The 23,025-nt window shown below is 38.5% G+C and overlaps 1 protein-coding gene across 4 annotated transcripts; it reads left to right on the forward strand.

The window, feature by feature from the left end:
* The first annotated feature begins 8,770 nt into the window (after nt 1-8,770).
* Nucleotides 8,771-21,405, forward strand: MIOS (meiosis regulator for oocyte development). Of its 4 annotated transcripts, none has more exons than XM_054274157.1 (11): nt 8,771-8,810; nt 9,693-11,059; nt 11,240-11,338; nt 12,284-12,541; nt 13,338-13,507; nt 15,126-15,191; nt 15,808-15,966; nt 16,708-16,860; nt 17,990-18,194; nt 19,268-19,397; nt 19,611-21,405. In XM_054274157.1, the coding sequence occupies exons 2-11, from the start codon at nt 9,763-9,765 to the stop codon at nt 19,705-19,707; spliced, it is 2,634 nt and encodes an 877-aa protein (XP_054130132.1). In that variant the 5' UTR covers nt 8,771-8,810; nt 9,693-9,762; the 3' UTR covers nt 19,708-21,405. The 4 variants fall into 4 exon arrangements, with proteins under 4 accessions (XP_054130132.1, XP_054130130.1, XP_054130131.1 ...); XM_054274155.1 differs by having other exon boundaries at nt 8,772-8,860; XM_054274156.1 differs by lacking the exon at nt 8,771-8,810 and adding an exon at nt 8,826-8,868.
* The last annotated feature ends 1,620 nt before the right edge of the window (nt 21,406-23,025 follow it).

The raw sequence follows: 23,025 nt of genomic DNA on the forward strand, positions 1-23,025 counted from the left end.
GAAACCTCTCTGCATTCCCAAGAACATTGAAAAATCCTTGAGTGAGGTCTCACAAGGACATAATTCCTTTGAGTACCATGGAATGAATCCCACCAGGCCCTATACACCTAGCAGAATCCAGCTGCAGCAGTAAATACCACACTGGTTCAGGGTTGGCTGGGATATATTGACTAGGAGCTTGTAAGTAAGCCAAGTACATTAAGCTTTTACATAAGCAGAGGACATTTCCTGCTGATTTTAAGAAATGTGGGTAAAAGGGAAAGAATAGGGAAGAAAAGAATAAAGCACAACTGACCAATGCATCTGTCTTCATTAAGGTCAATAGAAACATTCTTCATGTAGCCTGGGTGCATGCTCTCTCTATTGACAGACTGAACACTTCCTTAAGCACACTCTTTCTGCTTCTCCAAGGCTATATCCCTTTACAGACACTTTCAGCTGAAATACACCTTTGCCAGCACCATTGTCTATTTGTGTGTGCTGTGAGCCATGAGCATGACACCATATGTAACTTTAACTAAATTAAAGTGCGAGACAAATATGAAGAAACTCAAAGACATCTTAGCTCTTAGCAAAGATGGAGACAACTCTAATCTGTTTCTGTTGCTGATTTTGGCTGGGGCAGAGTTGATTTTCTCCACAGTAGCTGATATGGGGCTGTTTTGGGTTCATGCTGGAAACAGTGCTGAAAATTCAGGGATATTTCAGCTGCTGCTGAGTAGTGCTTATGCAGGGTCAAGGCCTTTTTTCCTCATCTCACCCCAGCAGGGAGTGGGCTGTGGATGCAGAAGGAGTTGGCAGTGGATGCAGCCAGGACAGCTGACCCCAGCTGACCCAAGGGATATCCCAGACCATATGCTATCACAATCAAGATATAAAGCTGGAGAAAGGTTGCTTGTGGGGTCAAGGCTCAGTCACTGACTGGGCATGTGCCAGCTGGTGGTGAGCAATTGCTTTCATTTGCACCAATTTTGTGGTTTTGTTTCTCTTTGCTATTTTCCTTTTCATTACAATATTATTATTGTTATAGGTTTAAAAAAATTAATAGGTTAATTAATTGGAAAAAAATTAATAAACTGTTGTTCTCTCAACCCGTGTGTTTTCTTATTTTTACCCTTCCAATTGTGTTCCTCCCATCCTGATGAGGCTGGAGTAAGCAAGAGGCTGTGCAGTGCTTAGCTGCTGGCTGGGGTTAAGCCATGACAGGTTGCATGTGAGAGCTGTACCTTTGCCCTATGACTGTACACAGTACCATTCCCACACAGATTTGTCACTCTGTTCACGCTCTGTTAACATGGAATGTACTGAAGGAACATGCTGCTAACAGAAAAAGTCCTACCTGCCACCACTGCTCACCCTCTTCACCCAGTTCAAGAGAGGAAGGACTTGCTGGCCCAGCAGCTGCAGCCTCATCCTAAAGGGCTTCCTTCCTTGAAACCTCTACATCATCTCCTGCCAAATATGTGTCATCTTTATTGAGGCTAATTTTCTTCATTAAGTAAATGTTGCCTTCATTGCACAAGGAAAACAAAGAATTTCAATGGAAGACAATATTTTACACTAAATATCTGTTAGCGCAACAAATGATAATTATTGCTAGCACCCAGCATCTGTTGTAGTAGAGACACTGGTGATGATCAAACATTTCATTAGCAACAAATTACCCACACAGATCACTCATGCTGTTTACATATTTATTCTTACCCTTAATGCATGCTCAGATCAAGACTGCAAACAGCCTATCACATCAACAGCTATGGAAAAAAAAAAGCTTTTTCCAGCAAGTTTTATCTGCACTATGTGTTAAAACAGAATTGAATGAATGGATTTCCAGATGTGTTCAAAGATTTCTCACTTTTTTGAAGGACCTGCAAACATGACTTTCATCTGGCAGAGATCAGAAAATGTAAACACTTATGATTTTTAGACATAAGAATTTGACTAGTCAAATATACATGTACCCTGGTAGAAGCACATGCTATATTTGGACAGTAATGGGGTCAAGTTTGGTTGCATTTTCTGTCTAGAACATCTGTAAATCTGTCACATGTTAGTCTGTAACTGGTCTCTGGGATCAGCCTAAACTCTTTGCTTCTTACTGTGTTTTGGAAGTACAGTAAAAATCTTGACAGCTCCACAACAGGATTGTTGATTTACAATTCAGAGCTTTTAAAATTTTTTTTCACTAGTAGTTTGTAGTATATATTTTCATAGTTTTGTAGTACATATTTTCATAGCTTTGTATTTACTTAGAATTCAAACTTGATGGAAGTAATGCCTCCAGATTTACAGCACTGTTTTAACATTAATACTTCCTGCAAAGCTTGTCAGTACAGCAGTGTTCCAATGGCTGCCCTGAACCACATGCTCTGAACCAGATGCTCAGCATATTCAGCTGCCAGCACTACTGAATCTAAATGCACTCATTATATGACCATACTAAATTCTAGTCTGCAATACAAAATTTTATCTGTACAACTCATTTTGTGTTGCTAGTGAATTTCAAGTAAAAAGCCCTCAGTACCTGCATACATGCTAAGTCATCTCTTCTACTGGAAAAAACAATTTTTAACTTTTGTTCCTCCTGGTACATACCTGCACTCCTTGAATACTTCCTGCTATTCTCATCACTGAAACTCAAAAGATGGTAAAGAAGAAATAAAAAGACAGAGTTGACAAAGATAAGAAAGAGTTTCTGTATGAAGACAAAGTAAATTATGATTCTGTTGCTTGAAAAGCCACAATGGAATGCCAATGTGATACAATCTATACAAGTATGAAAGAAGGTGAATATTCTAGAGTACATGAATGTAAAATGTCAGAGGACTTATACTATGGGTCAGTTGGTTTGATGACATCAATCAAAACTCACTGCCTTAAATTTATATTTTTTTGCCCCGGTGTGCTCTTCACTCAATAAGAATGACAATAATTACTATAAAGAATAGTAGATTTTTTGTTCTCTGGCTAGGAGACATCACTAGTAGGTGCAACTTGAAATAAATATTTTAAGCAGTTTTTTAAAACCAGTGTTCCTAGTACTAGCTGTATATTGACTCAGTGTTGCTGTTATTCATACACTGTGCAAGGAAACTTTTGATTACTTGCCTTTTAAAAACCAGATTGCAGTAAGTGTGTCAAAAGGGTCACTTAGTTGCTGAATATTTAAGCTATGAAGACATTTATGCTATTTAAATCCTGCCCTCTGGTGTATCCACATGATAATGCATAATGATAGTAATGATAATACTTCATACTGGGTGCCTCATTCAGCATTTAATCATTTATACACACCTGGTAAAGGAGGCTACTGTCTGGGCAAAACATTTGTGCCCTTGTAATAGAAGGTGCAAGCTAAAGACCAAGATACTAAAAGACTGAGAAACACTTTGAGGAGGGAGGATATGTCCTGAAAAATTGGTTTTACTCCTTAGCTCCTACCTGATCCTGAGATTCAAAATACCCATTTCACACATTCCTCTCTTTTAGATACCCAGGTTAAGAGCACCAGTACATCACATGGACCTCCTGAGTACTGCAAAGATAATGAAAGCTAAAAGTGAATGTATTGGCAAAGCAGTACCAGCTGCTGAAGTAAGTACAGTTCTAGGTTGTCAGAGAAGTGGAATTACAGTCTTGTTGTGTTACTTACGTAGCACTCACCTGAGAAGTGCTTCGCATTAGTAATAAGGTGAATTATTACTTATATTTGTAAGAAAACAGCATGGATCAAAATGGTAACTGTTTACAACAGATTCACTTTACTTCCTGGCAGTCCCATTTCTGAAATTCCACAGTTTCCATTTAGACTAGGCTCTCTTTGTTTTCCTTAAAGAAAAGACAAACACACACACACACCCCCCCCAGTGCCCACAACAGAAAAAAAAAACCAAACCAAACCAAAAACCACAAAAAACACAACTCCAAAAAACATCCAAAATTCCAATTTAGAATTATCTGTGTAAATGTTTTACTTTACTAACAGCTTAAAGCAAAGGTGGCCAAACGTGTTGCCATTGCAGCACCCATTCTGTAGTTGCTTTGTGGCTACAAAAAATTGTTGGTTTGAATAAGGGCTTTGGTCAGGCTCAGCAACGTGGAATATTGTTTAAAAACAGCATATTTCATTTTCAAATTCTTTAAACAACCTTTGTAAATCCCCTATGTTTCTGCTTATCATAACATATGATAGAGCTCAAGCTGAGCTCTCTCTCTAACAGCCTATAGTGATCAAAACTGAAGAGTTACCTTTTATTTCATGAGTTTTCCTAGAAGAATACAAGCTTTAATACATAAAAAGCCTTGTCCTCTGTCACATATATCCCCTGCTCTATCCTTCTAAAATCACTTCCACAGAGCAGTTTTTCAGTTAATAAAATGCAGTAGTTATCTTCAAAAAAACCCAAATGTACCTGTGAAATTCTTGCTGTATTTATTCCAATTCCCCTTGCTCACATTTCTATGCATCCCACTGAATAAGTACAGCAGCCACCAGTAACATTAATGGAGTAGGTGAAGCTGAGAGTTTTGCACACTTATCCAAGCCTGTGCAGTTGACAAAGGCCATTCTGCCATCAAAAGAAGAGTCACCTTCCTTACTTAAAAGGATTTTTGTTTTGAATGCCTCAATTAACGAATGACCAAGGTGAAAGACCTGGTGAGCCAACTGGACCTGCTGGATCCTCTGAACCTTTTTCACCCCAAAATATATGGCATTTGAATGCAGTAACTTCCATTATGTTTTTAACAAGGAATTGTATAAAATTAAGCGACAATCCCAACATATACAAAGGAAAATAGTATGATCTGTGCAAACAAAAGATTTTTCAGTAGAATACTAAAGCCTGGAGGAAGCAGTCTTGCAACTCATGCCTATGACTTCAGCAATCATGCTGCTGAATCTTTGTAATTTGGAATCTTTGTAATTTTGGATCTTTATAAAGAGACATACATTTTACATAGACTGAGAGATTTGAACTACAGCTTCAAACTCTCTATGTAATGAATACTTTCTTCTCTTACCAAAAATCAGATAAAGCAATACTACCAGGTATGCCTCATGGCATGGAGAAGTAAAACACTATATGTGAAACAGTCTGCTAGGCTCCATCAAGCTTCTGCAAGTTTAAGTAATCAAAACCCAAGTCAGTAGTAATGTTATAAATAGCAGTAATGGAATATATACTTTTTCTTAAAGGAAGAGCAGCAGTAGACTTAGATAACTAAACTAATAATTGACATGTCTTCAAACCCAGTTGTTAACATTGCATTGAAATATACAAAACTCCAGCAGTACTGGGGTGTTTCTGTATTCCTGAAATGATTTAGCTATTTTGGCCAGACATGACACAAACATAACAAATCTCAAAGATTAACATAAACTAAACAAGAAGCTAGCCTTCCAGGAATCAAATATGAAAAAGCATAACAAAGCTGTAGGAAAAAATAGCTTCCACTTAATATAGAAAAAAAATTAACTAGCCCTGGTATACCTTGACCTCTTATGAATTTTAATGTTTCTTTAAAGAAGAAGATAAGTTCAAAATGGAGCTTCACTGTATGAATTCTCCACAGTATTAAAAATTCTTAAAGCACTCAGAGATTTGTACATAGAGCAAACTTGGAATACTCTGAAGTCAGAACAAAGAAAAAAAAAAATATGCATCATCAATAAAGAGAAATTGCTGAAAATAGTTTGAGATACTATGGCGTAAAAGCAATTGTTACATGTAAGTTCACATTAGAAATAAGAAGATCATACAAGGAATATAACAGGGACTGATCATAAGTGCAGGCAACATTTGAGAGACCAAAAAATGTAGGATTAAAATGAGACTTGATGAAAGTCAAGCTGAATTAGATCCTTAATGATTTGGGGGTTTAAAAATGTAAGTTTATTTAACTATATCAATTACAAGAAACAATGAAATATAAAAATCACTTGTTATGCAACGGTGATGAAGAGATTAATAATCACCTAGGTACAACCTCAAAATTAAACAAATATTCAGTATTATTTACAAATAAAGATGCTGCTATTGGACAAAGATGCATATGTGGAGACAGCTAGATGCAAACCAAAAGGATAAATCAGGGCATGGAAAGCAAAAGCAAAGATTCAAGAGTTTCAAAGGTTCAGAAAACTTAGAGGAACTCACAACCTCACTAATGAAATACTGCTGCAGTATTTATTTTGAGATCAGCACAGGAAACATAACTTCTGCATGTGGTAGAATGATCAAATATAAAACATCAACGTCCCAGCAGTTCATGTAACAGCTCTAGTAACTGTGACACAGTGATCCCTCGGGTGGTAACATTCTTTTGCACCCTGAAACACCAAATAGCTCTTATGTTTCTGTTAACTTACTTTGTACCTGCCATTGCACTAACAGCAGCTACTGCTTCAAAATACCATCTTTCATTTTTAACCTCTCTGAATCTCTCCTGTGCCAAAGACACAGGAAACAGCTCTTCTGCAGCTCGTGCATTTGTTAGCAGTTTATTCAGATCATCACTGGGACTCAAGAAATGAGCAGGATATCAGATAGTTAAGCTGCTGATTCCCTAGGACCTGAAAACTTACCCTTAGAATCAAAGTTAGATGATGTGATTATTGCAGGTATTACCTACATTTATAAACTGAACTCCCATACTTTGCCATGGAAAAATGTTATGAATACACAATCTGATTTTCATCTCTGTTAGAAAAAGAACCACCAGTGATTCTTGGAAATTTTGGTGATTCTTAGAAACAGATGTGAAAAGGTCACTATGTTCCACTTCAACAGCTGCAAAGGAAATGGAATAATGAAACTGAAACAGATAAACATGAAAATCCAGTCTGCCAATTTTGCCTCTGACATATGATAGACTACTTAATCTGAATTACTTTTGTATTTTCCCACATGGTTTATCCTATTTTATTTATCAAAACTGCTGATCTCTTAAAGATCTCTGTTATTAAGGAAAAAACCAGCTTGTTTTATGAAGAAAAGTGCTTTTTAAATGGAAGGAATATTACAACGAAATCTAAAACAACAGGGTTGCTGTTCATTAATTTATGCCACAAATGTCATTTAGTGTTGCAGCACTAAATGACATTTGTGGCATAAATTAATGAACCTGTGAAAAATTAACAAATAAAATGCACTTTGTTATACAAATTCTCCACTGTGCTTAGAGACAAGAAAAAAAGACAACAGACATTAACCCAAATGATGTCCAAAGCCACTCCATACACATTTTTAAACTAAAGGCACTGAATACATGCTGGTTATTGAAAAGATGGATGAACAATGACGTATCATACATTTTCTTTAAAATGTTTTGCTAAGTTATAAAAACATGGAAAGGCCATTAAAAAATATATGCTGTAATTAAAAAAAATTAAGTAGGAAAATATTTAATAAGGAAGCCAAAGTATATTAATTTCATTTCCTTTGTTTTATAAAAAAGGATGTAAGAAAAACAGCTAAAGAAAGGAGCTAATGTCCCGACTCTAACAGAGCTGAACAAAACTTTTAAAATGTGATGTTTAAATATTTCCAGGCTGATATCACTGTTTCCATATGAAGGAAGTTACTCTGAGAGACTGAAATTGTCGAATTAGTACTTCAGTTTATAACTTTTATTACAGACAATTTTAAAGAGCATTGAAAACAAAAGGAGAAAGGTAACAGTTCACATCTCCACGGCTTGCAGAAAAGCAAGTTGCAAAATCCTAGCGCATAGAAGTGAGGAAATATGTTTGGGCTTTTTTCCAGGTAATTTATATGTAAGAAAACTTTATCATTTTGTCATCAAATAATGGGAAAAGTTGCCCAGAGATGGTACATAGTCCCCAGCCCCTGTATTTTTGGCTGTTTGTAGGTCCCCAGAAAGAGGGGACAGAGTGAGACTGGATGTGAGGGAGAAACTCTTTGCTGTGAGGGTGGTGAGGCAGCGGCACAGAGTGCCCACAGAAGCGGGGATGTCCCATCCTTGGAAGTGTTCAAGGCCAGGCTGGACAGGGCTCTGAGCACCTGGTACACTGGGAGCTGTCCTTGGCAGGGGCGTTGGAATTGATACCTTAAAACTTCAGCTTTTTTGTATTTAATATATTTGTAATCCTGCAACTCTTTAGTGTATAAATCTAAACTCCATATAGAGTGTGAGAAACGTAAACAAAAGTGAAGGGGGTGGGGACCAAACTTGGGTAATGACTTCATTACCTGAAGCTGTAACTGGGAGATTAACCCCCAATATGCAAAGGGATCAAACTTATGAAAATATGAAAAACTGTGACCTGCGGTCCATTTTTGGGTGCAGCCCCTTGGGGAGCTTCGTCTGCCTTTAAAGTACTTGGAGGCTATTTAATAAATACAACCGCTTTTTATTCTCGTAATTTTGTCTGGTCTCTGGTTTTGGGCAATCTCAAAAGGCATCAGACTGAGATGCTCGCTGTGGGCACAGAATGCTTCAGGCTGGAAGGGGCCGCAGTGGGGGCTCTGGTCTAACCCCCCTACTCCAGCAGGGCCACCCTGGAGCCCACTGCCAGGAATGAGTCTCGAGGGCTCCCGGCTCTCTCCGGCCCGGGGCTCTCCCCGAGCCCAGAGCCCCAAGCCCCGAGCCCAACCCGGCCCGTCCACGCTCCGCTCGGGGCCGCGGAGGCAGGGGCGGACGGCGGCCGGAAGCTCGCGGGCGGGCGGTGCTTCCGCTTCCCCAGCGCGCCGGAAGCGCCGCGGCCGGAAGCCCTGGTGCGCTTCCCGTTCCCGTGCGCGGGCGGCGGGGCCGCTGGCGGCGGCCGGGCTGGAGCCTCCGCGCGCTGGGTGAGCGCTGGAAGCGCCCGGGAACGGACGGACGGACGGAAGGACGGTGGGTGGCAGGGTGGCGGTCTCCCGGCTCCGGTCCGCCCTTGCGGCCGCCTCCGCGCTCCGCGTCTCCTGCCGGAAACGGGCGGCGGGCGGAGGCGGGGGTGACCTGCAGGCACACAGGGGCGGCCCAAGCGTGGTAAATAGTGCTGATTTTTCATACTTCCCGATCTTGCCTGTCTTTTCCACGGTAATAGCAGAGGTGTGTAGGATCTGTGGGGTCTGTTTGCAGGTAGGCACGTGTGGTGCTGGTAGCTGCTGCAAGTATTTTGACAGTAATGTGCCTTTTTGAATGTTGGTGGATCAGATGCGAACCGAGAAAGGGTAGCATTGGGGCAGGTGGTGGGAGTGGGAACTGTACAATAAGATGACAATTTGAATTTCTGTTGAAATCTTCCAAGGCAGGAAGCCTTTCTAGCCTATGGAGCAGGCTTTAGATAAAACTGCCAGCCTCTAATTTTTTTCGCTTAATGTTTTTTAATTAGGCAGGGACATTTTCTTCTAGATGTTTGAGGGCGTGGCTCTTTCCCAGCGGCACACCCACGTGTCCTGGCACAGCGCATCTCGGGTAATGTCTTCTTGCTTAATGCTGGTGAGGAGTTTGTAAACACAGCAAATCCCGCTGTCATCAGTTTGTAGGTGGTCGTGTTGGTTCTGCCTCGGTATGTACATACCAGCAAAAACAACAAGTGTTGTGAGGAGATTGCTTAATGATTTGGCCTGAAATGTGTTATGAGATAAACTCTTGGCTAAAAATAATTTGGTTTTGTTTGTTTAATGATGATTTTTGATAAAGGACTTGGGTTTTGATAACGTTCCTACAAATTATTTTCTCAACAGTTTCCGTATGCATGGATATCACCTGAATCTTCTTAGCACACCTTAAATTGTGTGTCAGCTTACCCTAGCCATGAGTGGCTCCAAACCTGATATCCTGTGGGCCCCCCACCACGTTGACAGATTTGTTGTGTGCGATTCAGAGCTGAGCCTGTATCACATTGACTCTGCTGTGAGCTCGGAGCTCAAGGCAGGGTCCCTGCGCCTGTCGGAGGAGACTACGGCCACGCTGCTGTCCATAAACTCAGACACTCCCTACATGAAATGTGTGGCTTGGTATCCCAAGTATGATCCCGAGTGTCTCCTTGCTGTTGGACAGGCCAATGGCCGAGTGGTGCTTACCAGCCTCGGGCAAGATCACAACTCCAAATCCAAGGATTTGATAGGCAAAGAGTTTGTTCCCAAGCATGCTCGGCAGTGCAATACCCTGGCCTGGAACCCCCTGGACAGCAACTGGCTTGCTGCTGGGCTGGATAAACATCGGGCTGACTTTTCTGTGCTGATCTGGGATATCAGCAGCAAATATGCCCCAGAGACTGCAGTTGCCACAGAGAAAGTGAGGCTTTCAGCAGGAGATGCAGAGGCAGGCCTGGTAGTTACAAAACCACTGTATGAATTAGGGCAGAACGATGCTTGTCTCTCTCTCTGTTGGCTTCCACGGGATCAGAAACTGCTCTTAGCTGGAATGCATCGAAATCTGGCTATCTTTGATCTTAGGAACACAAGCCAAAAAATATTTGTAAACACCAAGGCTGTCCAAGGAGTGACTGTTGATCCCTATTTCCACGATCGTGTTGCTTCCTTCTATGAAGGTCAGGTTGCCATATGGGATTTAAGAAAGTTTGAAAAGCCTGTTTTGACCCTGACAGAGCAACCAAAACCCTTAACAAAAGTTGCATGGTGTCCAACAAGGACTGGACTGTTAGCTACTTTAACAAGGGATAGTAACATCATTAGACTGTATGACATGCAGCATACTCCCACCCCCATTGGAGATGAAACTGAGCCAACAATAATTGAGAGAAGTGTCCAACCATGTGAAAATTACATTGCTTCATTTGCCTGGCATCCCACAAGCCAGAACCGAATGGTGGTAGTGACTCCCAACAGGACTATGTCCGACTTCACTGTTTTTGAAAGAATTTCTCTTGCATGGAGCCCAGTGACATCCTTAATGTGGGCTTGTGGCCGACATTTGTATGAGTGTACAGAAGAGGGAAAGGCTAGCTCCTTGGAAAAAGACATTGCAACCAAAATGCGCCTCAGAGCTCTCTCACGGTATGGTCTTGATACCGAGCAAGTTTGGAGAAATCACCTCCTAGCTGGAAATGAAGATCCTCAGCTGAAGTCCCTTTGGTACACTCTGCATTATATCCTTTATTTTATTGTAGTTGTTGTCCTAAGGAAGTAATATACCTTTATATATAAATCACTTACATAAAATGCATTAAAATCTTTAAATACAATGCAATGTCTTGTAAATACTTTGAATACATTAACAGGCTGTGGCATTTTTTGTGAAAAATTAAGCTTCCTATATATGAAAATACTTATGAAGCAGTATACTGAAGATATGGATCAAAAACTTACAGGAAACAAAGGTCCCTTAGTTTACACTGGCATTAAATCAATTGTGAAGTCATCTTTGGGTAAGAATGTTCTAACTTTGCTATAAGTATTGTTGTAGTATGTTTGCAGAATGATCCACTCATGAGTTTGTCTTTGGCAATTGTTCAAAGAAACTATTCAAAAATATAAAAACAAAGTCTTTCTGTTTGTGTTTTAATAATGTAAGTTAACAGTAATTTCCAGAGTTTTCAGTGTTCTTGGAAAGTCAGTAATTGTAGAAGCATAGTATCCTCAGAAGTAAATCTTTGAACTGTTTCAAACATTTGAGTTTTGATTATGGCGCTAAGAATTCTTGCTCCCTGCATATTATACTTTTTTGCATAATATTATATTCCCTGCAGAATATTGTATTTTTCAAAGCTCCACATCAGGGTGTGGTTCTAGAAAGGTGACTTTGCTGCTGTCACTGCTGTTGCATTAAGTACATTTGTATGACTATGTTTAAATAAGCTGACCTGTTCTGAAGTGGTGATCAACCCTGGGTCATCACATTCTGCCTCTCATGCTGGCTGAAATATTTTTTAGTATAATTTATTATTTGAATACTTCTTTCTCTCTTCAATATATGTCTTATTAATAACTATGCTTCTTGGAACAGAAAATGAGTCTTCATTTTGGGAAAGCTTCTGGCACACTGATGCTGGCTGAGAGCTGGTAGAGCAGGTGCTTGACAATGTATTATGTATTTTCAATTTGAACATACTGAGAGCTCCTGTCAAATGTAACAAGTGTAGAAGAAAGAAAAAAGACTGAGAAATATGTGTCAAGCTTAGGTGCATAATTTTTAGTAGATCAAAATAATTTTGTGCATGCTGCTCCTTGCTTGCAGTTGTAAGCAATGTTAAAGTATTAAAATGCAATACTCAGCTTTTGTACCCTGCTTTATGATTGAAGTCAAAGCCCTGTGTTGTGATTGCAATTGAAACTGTCATTTAAGCATAATTTAACTTACTTCCCATTTCTAGGAACAACGGAGAACCTCAGGCACAGCAGGAGTGGATCTGATAGACAGGCTGATATTATTCAGTATCTGAGTGAGGAGAGATCTTTGGCTTTGCAGCTCTGTGGGTGGATCAAGAAGGGAACAGACTTAGATGTGGAGCCTTTCCTAAATTCATTGGAACAGGAGGGCGACTGGGAGCGAGCTGCTGCTGTAGCACTTTTCAACTTGGACATACGGCGAGCAATACAAATTCTGAATAAAGGGGCTTCCTCAGGAAAAGGTGTGTATTGTGTTTAGCTTTTTATTTTGGCACTATATCACATTAGTAGATTTTTTCTGTTAACACAATTATAGAAGATAGTGTGGAAGAGATGCCTGTTATGTTGTAAAATTGTTACTTAAAACACTGGTATTGGAGCTTGACAAATCCTGCTATTTCACTCATCAGACTACCATATGCCATACTGTCTATTTAAAATAGATCATATGTTTCAGAATTTCCTTCCTCATAAAAGCCCCAGAAAGACTTATGTTTAGAACTAGTGGGATTCCTTTTGCTTTAATAGAACTGCTGGGGGAAAGAGTGTCTGTCTGTGCTTTCCACAGGGAGGGTTCAGACTGGAGACCTGCTGTTTTCAAATTCAAGAATAAAATTGGACTTTCTGACAGAATGAATATTTAGATTTAATAGTTTTCATGTTTTTAGGAAACTTCTTGGCTTGAAACCTTTGTGTACAATTGTCATCCTTCAACTAGGTCTGTTAAACAATGGCTGGATATACAATCCTGTCTTTTCACTTCTTATGGATGTGAATTATGATGATGACAATCTTTTGTGATAGCTATTTCAAAATACCACAAGTAGTGTGATGTTGTTAAAGAGGCTGTCATGCATGTAGATGCTAACTTACCAAAGGCATTTAAAGTAGAAGCTACTATACATGGTAGTGTATGCACATTAATTTAGGTAGTGTTAATTCTACTGCATTTTATGTTGCATCCTGACAACACATTGTGTTTCAAATGGATGTTTCATTTGCAGCTTTAACTGGATTCTTTCACTTTTCATAAATCAGGTGATCTGAACCTTAACGTTGTAGCAATGGCTCTGTCAGGCTACACAGATGAGAAGAACTCACTTTGGAGAGAAATGTGCAGTACTCTGAGACTGCAGTTGAACAATCCCTACTTGTGTGCTATGTTTGCTTTCCTGACGAGTGAGTCTGGTTCATATGATGGTGTTTTGGTGAGTAAATTTCTGTGTTAGGCTAAAATTTCTTTCTGCAATAGGAGCCTATAGATACATGCACTTATGTAGGGGGAGTCCTATATACTCCAAGAATTAATCAAATTTAAACCTATTCTTTTATCCTGGTGCTGGCAAATAGCATATCTGTCTGCAGAAGAGACATCTCATGTTAGTGAATAAGTCATGCGTGAATGGCCAAAATATAGATTATATTTACACATTTTTAGAGGAATTTTATTTTTAGCACGGAGTTATGAAACCTCTAGAAATATATTATCAAAGTAATGTAAGCAGTGGGAAGCAACAGAAGAGAGATTAATAATGGAAATGCAAAAAGCAGACTAAATGCAGTGGAGTTTTGCAGAACTTTCATCCAGCTACATTTGCAATGAAGTGTATTTTATTTTCCCTTGCTTACTTGTTAAGATAATTTCACTTTGTTGAAGGAGTAAATAGAGTAGTTCCAGGGCTTCTGAAAGGGCTACAGACATGCCATTTAAAGGGCAAACTAAACATGAGATACTTTGAGCCTTTGGAGGAGTTAATGTACTTTATTCCTGGTGAGAGATCAGTAGAAATACCTGATTCAGTAGGAATTATTTAGCCTAGGAGAGAGCTGTTGTGGTGCAGCAGAGTAATTGACCCAAAGCTGTTGAAAGTGAAGTTGTCATATTGTTGCTCTTAGGGTAATGAAAAATAAAAATGGCTAGAATCCCAGAGGAGAGAAACCTGAATTTATTTTTTTTTCTTTCTTTCTGTCTGTCTTTGAGAGAGAGTATTGTTGTTCTCTGGATTTTGGGTAGTACTTTTATAGATTTTTTTATTGATGAACTGGCAACTCACATGTGATAAGGTACTGTTTGTTTGGGTTTAATTTTAGTTTTCCTTCAGTGAGACCTGTTGATGTCTGCATGAAAGATTTTGCCAAGCACATCTTGTTTTGGCAGTGTCAGTCACAATTTCTAGTCTGAGAATATCAGAGGGAAAAATATGGGCATAGCTAAGTGCGAGAATTGATACAGAGAAGTATTTTTTTTCTGTGGTGTCACATCTAGTAAAATGAATAAAAAGCAGAAATACTGATACGCTGCTGTACCTCAAGTGTTAATATACTTCTAGAAAATTAATTCTGGATGTTTAATTTTTGTTTGCTTAGGATGTTCTGTTTGCTTTGTTAACTTTTGTTTGCAATTTAAGGAAGGAATGAGTGGTTAGGCTAGTTATTATGTAAATACAGTAAGCGGAACTTGGTTTGTTTTTCTTCTGCCTGTGACTTGGTGGGACACCTGGCTATATGTGCTGGAAGCACTAAGTCCTCTACAGGACTTGCAAAGTTTGTTTTTGTAGAGTTTCATAAACCATGTAGGATGTGTTGTACCAGACTTTGGGGGTAGATTGTTCCCATACCTGCACTCTCCCTCTGATACCTGTACCTGAGTACAAACAAGTTAGCTGATATTTAGAGTTAGCCTTCTCCACATGCCACATTTTCTTTGTACACAATCAATTTCATTGTATTAGTTAGACAGTAGTGCAACTGTTCTGATTTTTACAATGTGTTGGAAAAAGGGAAGCATGTATCTGATGTTAGTAATTCCCATTTTTCTCTCTGAAGTATGAAAATAACGTAGCTGTACGAGACAGAGTGGCATTTGCTTGCAAGTTCCTCAATGATGCTCAGGTAAGTTTGGGGTTGCACATTTAAACAAACTTTTAAACTGGGCTTTATTCAGTGGCAGAAGAAACTCTGGGGTAGTGGGGTGACCAGTGGAAATAATGAGTCATGAGTGATTTGTTTTTTCTTATCACAGTAGTATATAACGTATGGTATTAATCTGGTTTTGAGTTTGTACTTCCAGCTTAATTTTAGATTCTGCTTTTGGTTGGTTGATTTGGGGGCTTTATTGGTTTTGTGGTTTTGGAGGTTTTGTGAGTATTCATTACATGGTAGTTCAGATGCAGTTGCATTAACTGTACACCTGTTTTACTGGAGAGTATTTCTATGTCTTCAGTATTTATTTCCAGATGTTAATGTTCTCTCAAATTATGGTTTGGTTTTGCAGCAGCAATGTTCTATTTTAAATTCACCGAAGTATTCTAAGAATACATAACTTCTCTTCTTGCATTTTCTATCAGGAAGCCTAAAGTTCGTTTATAAACACTTCATTTCATGCAGTTTCGTATGATATAGTAATTTAACTTCTTCTGCATAACATCCAGCAAGCAATGCATTCTGTTAGCTGCAGATGCTGTTTTTACATATATTTATGTATTTCTTCATATATATTTTTTTATAGCTCAACAGGTTTATTGAAAAGCTGACAAATGAAATGAAAGAGGCTGGGAATTTGGAGGGAATACTGTTAACAGGGCTGACAAAAGATGGAGTAGACTTGATGGAAAGTTATGTTGATAGAACTGGAGATGTCCAGACAGCAAGCTATTGCATGCTACAGGTAAGTGTTTCACTCCAAAATAAATTTTATGGAGGAAAACTAAACGTAGTTTCTTTATCTTGTGAACTAAAAAGTATTTTCTGTATTAAATTGGGACAATTGGTTGGTTTGTTATTTTTGTGGAGTCATCTGAAAAACTGAGTGCTAACTGGTAAGTATGTGTCTTCACACTCTCTGGTTGAGGTAGCTTGAGGAGGTAGTAGGGGAAAGAGGCAAAAGAAAATCGTAATCCTTTTCACAGCTGAACTGGGAATACCCATTTATCTGCTTATTGCTGATGTGTTTCCTGACATTTTCAGGAATTTTTTTTTTTTGCTTTCAGGATTTTGATAGGGAACAAAAATGAGGTTTTTTGTTTTCTTGTAGGCTTTGAGTTTTTTTTTTAAATAATGGATTTACCTTGGCCCTTATACAGTAGCAGCTATTGCCAGTGGTGTATTTAACTGCATATGCAATCATGACAAATTGTGAAACATGGCAGAACTTTCAAATCCTTCATCTCACAGACAGAAGTTCTTAGGAGGACGTGACAACACAAGTATTTTCAACCAGGGAGAAACTGAAGAAAATATTTATCAAACTCACATTACAATTTCACAGAAAATTCATATTTTTTGGGATAAATGACACTGTATTATTTCTTATATCTTGTAGTACACTTTGTAAAGGCTTTTGAAAAAGTGAGTAATATGTATTGTGTGCCTTTAATGTGTCTCTGACATTTTTTCCTGCCTACCTTAGGGTTCTCCATCAGATGTACTTAAGGATGAAAGGGTTCAGTACTGGATTGAGAACTACAGGAATCTTTTAGATGCCTGGAGGTTTTGGCATAAACGTGCAGAATTTGATATTCATAGGAGTAAGCTGGATCCCAGCTCAAAGCCTTTAGCCCAGGTAAATATAAATCCTATATGAAATATGACCAGTCCAGAAAGGAACGTGGCATGGTACTTGTGTAAAAAAACCCTTGCTACTGATATCTTGGTTTTCATGAGGATTTATGTGCAAAAGAAAGACTTCAGCTTAGCCTGCCCTAAAAAAAAGGAGGTGTCACTTTTTTCAAATAACAGGTTTTTCAGAAACTGTAACCTATCAACACTTTTCTTCTGGGGAAACTGGAAACTCAGATTTTTTTTTCTCACATGCTGAAAAATAAAGTCAGAGATGTATCACCCAGCTGAATTGGAACTAGTTCAAATTGCTTTTGTTTTAATTGAAAAAACTTTAAAGCTGTTTTGAAGCCCTTGAACCTGAAAATGAAGTGAACAGCAGCAACTTTCATTATCAGTTCTGAAAGTACAATGACCTAAAAACTAACGCCCTGCCCAAGTGCTATCTTCTTAACATCTGGTGGCAGTTTCAGCCAGCATGGTCTTACCATGGCACCTTTTACTCTATCATGTCTGCTAAGTATGTTCATTCTGAGCTTTAGGGCTTGAGAGTTTCTAGTTTTGAATTCATTTATCAGTCATAGCTGTTGAAGCAGAGTTGTTCCAAGTGGGAGGGAGTTGAGTTTACTGCTCCTTCCTTATGTTGTTTAAGATAAATAGCCCTAAAGAATTTGAAATATGCGCTCCTTGGTATCAAGTCACAACTTGTGACACAAGGGATGTAGATAAATAATATTAGGATAATCCTTATGTTGGGGGTTGTAGTGTGAGTCATCTGACTATAAGAGAGAGACCAAACTTTATATAGTAAGTAGAATAAGCCTAGTTTCTTCCATTGCTGAAGATACAGCTTTTATTATAATACCTTAAATAATATCTTTAAAAGTTTTAGCAATTGTGCATGTTTTTATGTGCTTTTGAAGTTAGTGAGCATCATTAAGGCCTACTTCTAAGGGCTGTGTGCTTCATCTATAAGCCAAGATGTTAAGAATTCCTTCACAAGTAGGCTTGGCTTTCCAGAGCACTCTCTAGAATATCTGGTAAATAAATGTTCATTACCTTGAATGATTCACTCACAGGTATAGCAAAAGTGGAACCAAACCAAAAAATTAATGGGCATCTGTTCTCTTTAGGTGTTTGTGAGTTGCAATTTCTGTGGGAAATCAATCTCTTACAGCTGCTCAGCTATTCCTCACCAGGGGCGCGGTTTTAGCCAGTATGGAGTCAGCGGTTCCCCCACCAAGTCCAAAGTTACGAGCTGTCCTGGTTGCCGTAAGCCCCTTCCCCGCTGTGCACTTTGCCTGATAAATATGGGAACACCAGTTTCCAGCTGTCCAGGTATGACACAGAGGGTTTTAATTATTCAGCTACAGCACTAGTTGGAGGCCACATTAGCAGTTCCTATTGAAAGATCTTCTGTTGCACTTCTTTTTTCTATTTGTGCTTATACTGTAAATATTCATACTCATCATTTTGAAGGGAGAAGGACCATAATTACATCCCATCTGATTTTGGGATGAAACCTTTGTTTCAATTCTTAATGGTCACACAGTATTCATAGTCACTTGATTCTCACAGTTTCCATGAGACTGTCAGTCAAATTCCATGGTTAGACAGATGTAAAGATCCAAGTATTGTGAGGATCAGTATTGTGAGCTTTACCACTGAAAGAAATGGGGAGTGTGTTTTCTTGAGATCAATTGCAGGCATGCAACACAAATCATTAAATGTAAAGTAATTAATTTTTAGCTGGAAGAGGAAGAGAGTTGTGGTGTACTTTCTGTTATTAAGTATGAAAGAAAGCATGGGTCATGCTGTCAGAACTAAGAGGTATTATGACTGGAATTGTTTGCTTGTAAATGCCTTTGGCTCAGCATTGTATAATGTCTAAATTAAAAGGATTTTGACCATATTTTTAAGTCAATCTTATTACAGAGCCATGAGCAGCTGTACAGTTGACGTTTTTATTTACCATTCTCATTCTTTCACTGATCTTTGTTATGACTTCTATACTGAACTTTTTCCAACTCATAACTTAGATTTTGTTGATTTTTTTCTAAAGCAGATGATTTCATGTGCAGCAGAACAGGCCATGGATAATCAAATGGATTATAAATCAATCAATAAGACATAAATCACCATTGAACGAGATTCTGTCTGTAAAACTTGTTTAATAGGCTAGTTTAGCATATCTAAAAGATAAGATAAGCAACAGTTTAGCAGTCTAATTCTTTTTTAGCACTCCTCCAGTTCTTAATATTTTTTACTTACTTCTATTTTAAAATCACAATGCTTTTTCACATTATGTTCCTTATTTCAAAATCATTTTAATGGTGTTTCTGGGACTGAAATGTAAATGAAGTGTAATGATTTACAGCCATATTTGTGGGGGTGGGTTTGCCTCTGGACAGGAGGATCCAAGTCAGATGAAAAAGTGGATCTTAGCAAAGACAAGAAGTTAGCCCAGTTCAACAACTGGTTTACTTGGTGTCACAACTGTAGGCATGGTGGACATGCTGGACATATGCTGAGCTGGTTCAGGTAAGTCAGTGTTAAAATTTTGTTATTTCACATGTGTGTTCTGCACTGAGTAGAACATGTCTCCTTCCCTGTATCTATCATTATAAAGTTTAAATAACAGAACTGAACTGTGATACTGAGTTTTTCTGAGATGCTATACCTCTGCACATAGTAAAATGTATAATTGCAAAATTATTTTACCTGTTTTTTCTTTTTTTGACTGTTGCTATTTAGGGACCATACTGAGTGCCCAGTTTCTGCCTGCTCTTGTAAGTGTATGCAGCTGGATACAACAGGGAATCTCGTTCCAGCAGAGACTGTCCAAGCATAAATACTGTTAGAAAATGTGTGGCTCTCTAATGGATGTTCATCACAGTCTAAGCAGATATTTTAGACAAAGGTAATTTGTGACTTACTGTGAAAAAATGAATTGCTATCAAAGTAGTAAAATGATGTGTGTATGACTGTGCTTGGTAGAAACAGGTATTCCTGAGGTGAGCCTATAAGTACAGTGCATGGCCCTTATTTAGAGGACTGAAGAAAAGTGCTCCTGGAATTGTGGACTCTGAATTTGCTAAAATGCAAAGAAGACCTTTATTAAAAAAGTTTTCAGTATAATGCTGATTGGTCCCAAAGCTGACTTTATATGCTGTGAAAGCAGACCTTCAAAATAAACACTTGAAAAGAAGATGGCAAAGTTATGCTATGGATTCCTCTGTTCATTGTTTGATCACTGTCTTATATGCAAATGTTTGTTTATTTCCTTGTAAATTTATTTAAACTGCCACTGCTAACTGCCTTCTAAACATTTTTATTTTAAAGAAAAATTCTTTTCTTTCTCTTGCCAGGTTTTGTTGATAGTAAAGCAATGTCTTTACAATTCAAGTTCTTACTTAACTAGGCTACATATCTAGCTGATGCAGATTTTAATGCTGAAGAATTTGGGGGTTTTCTCTCCTAGTGATGACTGTATCTTAGAGAAGAGTTCCCTGTGAAGTCATGTGACTGTTTCAGTGCAGAGTGCAGGTAAACTATAGGAGGTTGTATCTGATAAATTTTTAACTTAGTACTGTGAAGATCTGAAATCTCAAGGACTGGAGACTTGTAAATATGTAAGTTTTAAACTACGTGAAGTTTTGACTGCAAAGATATTTGAAGACTTTGAGATAATCAGTATTTCCCTGTACTTCTGAAATATATTGGGAAGTGTGGAATCAACCTGTATAAATCCTGCTTCTGGTCACTAGTGGACACCCATCTGCTCCCAGTTTTGAGTAATTGATCAGAGTACTTCTAGATGTGTTACCAGCTGGAATTAAGATTATTTATTAACTTGAGAGAACATCAATGATATTTTGCTAATACTGTGCTAGGAGCTAATTGGTATTGTTGTCCTTGACTTTGTAGGCAACATTCACACAAATTAGGGAAAAAAACCAAACCTGTTTTAAGGTATGTGATAATAACATCAGTTTACTTGGTGTGTGTTTATTTACAGTATATGAGTTACTCAACACTTGTGTGCTATGAAATATGAAATGGAATGCTAGCAATAAACTGGTACTGTTTGCCAGGACTGTGAAAATTGGTGTTTCAAAGAGAATATATTGTAATATACCACTAGTTCTATGTGCTCTAGTGTAGTTTCAAGAAGATAAAATGTGGAAATGTACAAGATATACATGTACTGTGGATGTACAAGATTACATTCAGGACTTTGGGTTATATTTTCTGAGTTAGCATTAATGTTGTAACACATCTGCTGCATTTATTTTGATCTAAAATTGGCAAAGATAATTTTTAAAGTTAAAAATCTAAGAGGTACTTGATATTTCTAGGCATGGGAGAGCAGTTCCTTTTTTTTTCTTTTTAGAATATTTATTTCTCATTCCAGTATTTTTGCACACTTCACATTGCTGTTGAAGAGCTCTTCAAAATGTTCTCCATTTATAAATGTAAACTGGGGCTTACTGTATGATACCCTATTTATATAAATACGGGCAATAAAGGTTTTGGTTTATGTAAATGAGGATTGGTAAGTGTCAAGAATTTGTTTTTTATTCTTGTGTAGTAACATTTAGTAAATTTCTCTGATAATTTCCATGTTGAGGTGAATGCAACTACCAACATATAGTGTCTCATTTTCTCATGTAAAGAAAATTAATCTGTAACATTTTCACCTCGATTATAACTGTGTGTGTCAAATTCTATCACTAAGTTAAATTACATGCTCACTCTAGTACTTATATCTTTGCAGTGTTTTGGATTATGAATGTGTATATTCTGGCACTATGGGTTTTGGTTGTTGCAATTAATAATCAGGCTTTCAGGTCAGTAGTTACATGATCTGCAAAATTTACAAAGCTAAAGTTCTATGTTTTTTAATTACCAGATTCTTTTTTCCTTGTTTTGTTTTTAAATGAATAGATCTGTCACTTTTGGGGTGATTTCTTGTTTTCAGACAAAAATATAGCTACACCCATTTTATTAGCTGCAGTTATTTTTTTGTTTACTGTTGCCTGGTAAATCTCAGCTCAACTCTGCTGAAGGTGTCCTTGCATGCTAAAATGTTGTGATCCTGTGGCTCATGCTGATGGCATTCCATTGTTGTAATTTTGATAGATGTTCCAGCCTTGCAGCCCTTCCTTGATTAAGTACAAGCACTTTATTGTCACACAGGCTGCTTGCTCATGAGCACCACATGAACTGTGAATATGTCCATGCCCAAACCAGGACAGCAGAGCAGGCAAGCAGGGTCAGCCAAGAGCCCAGCAAAAAGGTACCAAGTCTGAGAAATAAGTAATGAATGTAGTGGCAGTGGTCCTCCTCCAAATAGCATGAACTTCTAGAAGTCTGCTCCAGTTACAGCATTCACTTCCTATGCCCCTTCTCCTCTGCCAGGTTCCCACCATGCACCAGCCTCTTGTCCTCCCAAAGAAGCCACCAGCTCCTCTTCATGCCTTCTATTACTGGCTTTGGTGATATCCCTGTCTGGTGTTTCTGATTCCAGTTGCCCTGGTGCCTCCCCTTTGGTCAGTGTCCCAGGAAGCCCCTACTTCCCATTTTATTATCTATGAGGGCTGGCAGTTTCTCACCTTTCATTGTGTGTGCCTGGGGCCCTGCTAACCATCAGGCCTAGCTGGCATGGTTGTGTCTTTCCCCTGGTATTTAAAGTAAAGTATTTAAAGTAGCTGGCAGTTTTCAACATGGCAATGTAGGAAATTATGCTGATAAATGCATATATGACATGAGCACTAGTCTAGTACCAAGAATGTTTTCCAGTTCCTTACATTGCTGTGTGATTTGTACAGCCATGAAGCCAGGGTAGGCCATTTATTCATACAGACTGATGTTCTGTAGAGAAGCAGACCAATGAAAAGTGTGTAAGGGAAACCTTTAGTTGTGTCCAGCTTGCCCTGCCACCTTTCACTGCTGCAGGACTGACAAAGGGAAACCAGCATTTCCCACTTGGTGTGTTCAAACTTTACCTCACCAGACCTCAGAGCCCAGGCTGGTCTCTGAAGTGCTGAAGCCATCTAGTGGCAGGCTGCTCCCCTGGGCACGGGTGCTCTGGGTAACTGTACATAACATTTTACAGAGTATATGTACACAGATTACTAATTTTCTAAAGCAGAATAGAACAAAATAG

Source organism: Melozone crissalis, unplaced genomic scaffold, assembly GCF_028551555.1.
Source record: "Melozone crissalis strain CALT ecotype California unplaced genomic scaffold, PUWL_Pcris_2 ptg000016l_1, whole genome shotgun sequence".
Taxonomy (NCBI): domain Eukaryota; kingdom Metazoa; phylum Chordata; class Aves; order Passeriformes; family Passerellidae; genus Melozone; species Melozone crissalis.